Raw genomic sequence first — 6,416 nt, forward strand, 5'->3', positions numbered from 1 at the left:
CATGCCTAACCTATTCTCACTCCTACTGCTATCCATTGTTCCATAAGCTCTTAGTTTCTTTTAAAACTTACAATTCTAGGGGTGCCTGGTGGCTCAGTCAGTTGAGCATGTGACCTCTTACTTCAGCTCAGGCCGTGATGTCAGGGTCATGAGATGGAGCCCTGAGTCAGGCTTTGGGCTGATTGTGGAGCCCGCTTGAGTTTGTCTCTCTGCCTCTTCCTCTGTCCCTCCTTCACCTGGCTTCTGTGCTCTCTCTCTCTCAAAAAAAGTGGTATGTTTCTATACTATGCATGCACAAATATTCATATACTTTTTTAAAAAATGATTTTATGTATTTATTTGTGAGACAGAGACAGAGAATTTGAGAAAGAGAGCGAGCACAAGCAGAGTGGAGGGACAGAGGGAGAGGGAGAAGCAGGCTCCTTGCTAAGCAGGGAGCCCAACCCAGGGTTGGATCCCAGGACCCCAGGATCATGACCTGAGCCAAAGGCAGATGCTTAACTGACTAAGCCACCCAGGTGCCCCTATTCATACACTTTTATACAAATTCATAAATAGAATCTTATGCATATGTTAAATGGTCTTTAGGCTCTGGTGAAGTCCCTTTCTCTCTCTCTCTCTCTCTCTCTCTCTCTTATAGCTTGTCTCCATCAAGCTGCATCAACCTGCCTGCATCAACCAGTATAATGCTAATTCATTATATTGCATAATATTTCAGGGTGTGGCCGTGTTATTTACACTTCTGAGGATTTTCCATATACTTTCTCACTAAATTGCTATTTTATCAATTACACAAAAATATTTTGAGATTGAGTTAGAATGCTGGTTCTCTTGTATATATGGACCACATCTTCTTAATCCATTCGTCTGTCGAAGGGCATCTTGGCTCATTCCACAGTTTAGCTATTGTGGACATTGCTGCTATGAACATTGGGGTGCATATGGCCCTTCCCTTCACTACGTCTGTATCTTTGGTGTAAATACCCAGTAGTGCAATTGCTGGATCATAGGGTAGCTCAATTTTTAACTTTTTAAGGGACCTCCACACTGTTTTCCAAAGTGACTGTACCAACTTGCATTCCCACCAACAGTGTAAGAGGGTTTCCCTTTCTGCACAGCCTCTCCAACATATGATGGTGTATATATATATATATACACACACACATACATCTTCTTTATCCATTCATCTATCAAATGGACACTTGGACTGCTTCCATATCTTGATTGCTGTAAATAATGCTGTAAAATGTGGGGTGTATGTATATTTTTGAATTAGTGTTTTGTCTTCTTTGGGTAAATACCCAGTAACGGGATTACATGATCATGGGGTATTTCTATTTTTAATATTTTGAGGAATCTCCATACCGTTTCCACAGTAGCTGAACCAGATTGCATTCCCACCAACAGTGCATGAGGGTTCCCTCTTGACCACCCCTGCACTAACACTTGCTATTTCTTGTCATTCTAAACTAGCCATTCTGACTGGTGTGAGGTGATAGTCTTACTCTTTTGGATGTCACACAAATGGAATTATTTTATTCCCTTCTCGGACTGTTTACTGTTTGTATGTAGAAATGCGATGATTTTTTTGAGGTTTGGCTTTGTATCCAGTTACTTGGCGGAATTAATTAATTAGCTCTATGAGTGTTTCTGTGGCATTTTTAAGATTTTCTACATATGAGATCACACTGTCTGCATACATAAATTTATTTCTTCCTTTCTAGTTGGGATGCCTTTCTTTTCTTTTCATTTCATTTCTTTTCTTTTCTTTTTTTTCTTTTCTTTTCTTTCCTTTTCATTTCGTTTCGTTTCGTTTCGTTTCGATTCTTTCTTTCTTTAATTGCTCTGGCTAGAACCTCCAGGGTTATGCTGAGCAGACATCAGTGTACGAAGGTTCCCCCTTCTCCACATCCTCTCCAACATTTGTTGTTTCTTGCCTTGTGAATTTTTGCCATTCTAACTGGTGTAAGGTGGTATATTAATGTGGTTTTAATTTGAATTTCCCTGATGGCTAATGACTTTGAATGGAATATTACTCAGCCATCAGAAAGAACAACTACACATTTCCAACAACATGGACGGGACTGGAGGAGATCATGCTAAGTGAAATAAGTCAAGGAAAGAAAGACAATTATCATATGGCTTCACTCATTTATAGAACATAAGAAATAGCCAGAAGATCAGTAGGAGAAGGAAGGGAAGAATGAAGGGGGGGTAAACAGAAGGGGGAATTAACCATGAGAGACTGTGGACTCTGGGAAACAAACTGAGGGCTTCAGAGGGGAGGGGCGTGGAGGATAGGAATAGGCCGGTGATGGGTATTAAGGAGAGCACGTATTGCATGGTGCACTGGGTGTTACAAGCAAACAATGAATCATGGAACACTACATGAAAAACTAAGGATGTACTGTATGGTGACTACCATGACGTAATAAAAATTAATTAAAAAACAAAAACAAAAAACGAATGCTGGTTCTCCACTGAGGGCTATCTTGTCCTCCAGGGGACATTGAGTGATGTCCACAGGCATTTTAGGCTGTCAGGTAGGGGAGGTGTCACTGAGGCCAGAGGTGCTCTAAACATCCTCCAGTGCCCAGGACAAACCCCAGCACAGAGAATGATCTGGGCCAGATGCCAATAGTGCTGAGATGAGAAAACCCGAGGTAAACAATGCATATCTATATTTTCAATAGTTATAGCTGTTTTCAGATTATTTCCTAAAATGCTATAGCATGTCATATTTCTACAATGAAAATTAAAGAGTACCACTTTGCTTTCTGTTTAAAAGTTCCAATCCCAATCGATGTGACAGCTCTTAAATTATTTGATAGGCTGATGGGTGTGAAAGGCATTTCATGTTGTTTTTGTAAAGTATTAGTGAGTTTGAGCAAAATTCATATATTTAGTCACCATTTTTATTTGCCAATTATTATTACATGACCATATATCATATGCCCATTTTATACAGTTGACAACATTTCAAATGATTTTTACAGATTCTTGTTTCTCTATTGAATTCTATGGAGATATTTTGGCCATAAAAATGTTCTAAATTCTATTAGTTAATGTATAACTCCTTCCCTCTTAGTTTCTTGCATTAATTGATTTTGTCTGTAGATTTTATTTGATTTTTTTTTTTTATTTTGGAGATTTTTTGGTAATTTTAAGGACTTTTGGGTAATTTTTGTATGTTTTTAAATTTTAAATTTAAATTATATTTTTAACTTCTGCTTAATTGACATGCAGTCTTATATTAATTTCAGTTTACAATATAGTGATTCAACAATTGTACACCTTACTCAGTGCTCACCATGATAAGTGTACTCTTAATCCCCTTCACCTGTGTCACCCATCTCCCCACCCATCTCCCCTTTGTCAACCACCAGTTTGTTCTCCATATTGAAGAGTCTGGTTTTTGTTTGCCTTTTTTTTCTTTGTTCATATGTATTCTTTCTTAAATTCCATGTATGAGTAAAATCGTATGGTATTTGTCTTTCTCTGACAGACTGATGTCACTTAGCATTATACCCTCTAGATTCATCCATGCTGCTGCAAATGGCAAGATATCTTTGGTAGTGTTTATACCATTTACCTACCAACCCCTCACCTACCCTCTGGCAAGTACCAGTTTGTTCTCTGTATTTAAGTGTTTGTTTTTCACACACATAAGTGAGGTCATATGGTATATGTCTTTGTCTGACATATTTCAGTGTGTGTAGCACCCCCTAGATCCCCTCATGTTGTGCAAATGGCATCTTTAGGAATTTCTACATGGAAGATCACATCATTTGTATACATAAATTTATTTCTTCCTTTCCAGTTTGGATGCCATTTATTTCTTTTTCTTTAATTGCTCTGGCTAGAATTTCAATTGTTATGTTGAGTAGAAGTTGTGAAATCAGGCATCCATGCATTGTTCCTGATCAAAGAGGAAAATGTTCATTGTATCCCCATCAAATATCATGTTTGCGGTGGGTTTTTCGTAAATGGCCTTATGTTGAGATAGCTTCCTTCTATTCCTAGTTCTTAGTGTTTTTACCATGATTCATACACAAATATAAACATTAATTTCTTGAGTGCAGAATAAAAATGATGATGTATCTGCCAGGTTAGTAATGCATGATTATGTCCTGCCCCTTTTCTCTTATCATGGTAGTCACATAGACTGAATGGAAGTAAAGAATGACACACAGATTTCAGAATTTCTTCTTCTGGGATTTTCTGAGGAACCAGAATTGCAGCCCTTCCTCTTTGGGCTGTTCCTGTCCATGTACCTGATCACGGTGTGTGGAAACCTGCTCATCATCCTGGCCGTCAGCTCTGACTCCCACCTCCGCACCCCCATGTACTTCTTCCTGGCCAACCTGTCCTTTGTTGACATCTGTTTCACCTCCACCACTGTCCCCAAGATGCTGGTAAATATACAAACACAGAGAAAAGCCATAACTTATGACAGCTGCATCATGCAGATGTACTTTTTTCTACTTTTTGGAGGTTTGGACAACTTCCTCCTGACTGTGATGGCTTATGACCGCCTTATGGCCATCTGTCACCCGCTGCACTACACTGTCACTATGAGCTATCGGATCTGTTCACTCCTGCTTCTGGTGTCCTGGATCATGAGTGTCCTTCATTCTTTGTTACAAACCTTAATGGTGTTGCGGCTGTCCTTCTGTACAGACATGGAAATCTCACACTTTTTCTGTGAACTCAATCAGATGATCCAACTTGCATGTTCTGATAACTTTCTTAATAACATGGTGATGTATTTAGCAGCTTTGCTGCTGGGTGCTGCTCCCCTGGCCGGGGTCATTTACTCTTACTCTAAGATAGTTTCCTCCATACGTAGAATATCATCAGCTCAGGGCAAGTATAAAGCATTTTCCACCTGTGCGTCTCACCTCTCAGTTGTCTCCATATTTTATTGTACGAGCCTAGGAGTGTACCTTAGCTCTGCTGCTCCCCAGAGCTCCCACACGAGTGGAGTGGCCTCGGTGATGTACGCGGTGGTCACACCCATGCTGAACCCCTTCATCTACAGCCTGAGGAACAGAGACATAAAGGGGGCTTTAAATGTATTTTTCAGAAAGAAGTCATAAAAGGGCCATTTTTCACCAACTACCTCTGATTGTAGGCTTAATGCCTAATAGCCAGACATTGTGATTCTTTAATCAGGTCATCAAAGAATAACTTAATCCCTCTACTTATACCCTGGAGTTTCAATTTTTCTTAAGTTCAATTTTTCTAAAGTTGTATAGAATTTAATAATTCCCTTTATTGAACTTTCTGCTCTTTCTGATAGTCAACAATTTTCATTTTGTTTTCTTCAGTTCCAAAGTTAGTCACAACTTTAAATCAGAAACATTTCGGAGATTCCCATTTGCCTCATACAGCGATGAACTGTACTAGTTTTATGAAATAAACTACATTGGCAACTGGACCATTTTTATAATTTTACTGTAGAGGAAATTCTGAGATCATGGCTTTGCATTTCGTGTCTGCATTTCCTTTCTGCATTATTACCTTAAATGCTCTTCTTGATAATACACACTTTAACCTACTGTTTGTTTTGTAGCTGGTCCTGGGGCTTTATTATCTTCATTAGGTTCCTGTTTCCTTATCAGTTCAGCATCCACAGTATTCCTCGCACGGAATAGTAAGGCAAATATTGCTTATGAAAAACACCATTCAAGTGTAATCTATAGAAAGACACATTTGAATAAACCAATTGACTTAATATGGGCTCAGTATCAGAGAAGACCTGAAATATGATCAAGTAAAATTTTCTATCACAGCATAATTTATTCTGGGAAATTTCTTTTTGATGATGAACATCTACTCATTGAAGTGTGGGATATTTGGTGTCCATGTTTAGAGGGTTTTATTAATTGGAGTGAACAATTTAGTGGCAGATTTTATATTATTTAATTGGATGATTTTCCTGTTTCAATTTGAAAATTTATAGTGCTGCCTATAAATATTACTCCTTCAAATCCCCTAAACTTAGTATCTCCCCCTTTAAAAATGTTATAGTATGAGTGAGTGCACAAAAAATGTATTCACTCTATCATTAATTTCTTTTTTTTTTTTTCTAAACTCTCTTCAATCCTATGATCAAAGGATAACACAGACAAGAGCTGGAATTCCTGCCCAGTAATTCTCTGGGAATGGAAACTTGTGACTAAGGGTCCTGCAAGTTTTTCCTGCAAGAACATATAGGTCTTCTGGGGCGCCTGGGTGGTACGGCGGTTAAGCGTCTGCCTTCGGCTCAGGGCGTGATCCCAGCGTTATGGGATCGAGCCCCACGTCAGGCTCCTCCGCTATGAGCCTGCTTCTTCCTCTCCCACTCCCCCTACTTGTGTTCCCTCTGTCGCTGGCTGTCTCTGTCAAATAAATAAATAAAATCTTTAAAAAAA

The 6,416-nt window shown here is 38.9% G+C and overlaps 1 protein-coding gene across 1 annotated transcript; it reads left to right on the forward strand.

The window, feature by feature from the left end:
- Positions 1 to 4,169: 4,169 nt before the first annotated feature.
- Positions 4,170 to 5,099, forward strand: LOC100481552 (olfactory receptor-like protein OLF4). The gene has a single exon (XM_034657227.1). The coding sequence runs from the start codon at positions 4,170 to 4,172 to the stop codon at positions 5,097 to 5,099; it is 930 nt and encodes a 309-aa protein (XP_034513118.1).
- Positions 5,100 to 6,416: the final 1,317 nt, after the last annotated feature.

The sequence above is a fragment of the Ailuropoda melanoleuca genome, chromosome 4, assembly GCF_002007445.2.
Source record: "Ailuropoda melanoleuca isolate Jingjing chromosome 4, ASM200744v2, whole genome shotgun sequence".
Lineage (NCBI taxonomy): Eukaryota > Metazoa > Chordata > Mammalia > Carnivora > Ursidae > Ailuropoda > Ailuropoda melanoleuca.

Coding starts and splice junctions, on each gene's coding strand:
- LOC100481552 (XM_034657227.1), top strand. CDS start 4,170: ATGGAAGTAAAGAATGACACACAGATTTCAGAATTTCTTCTTCTGGGA.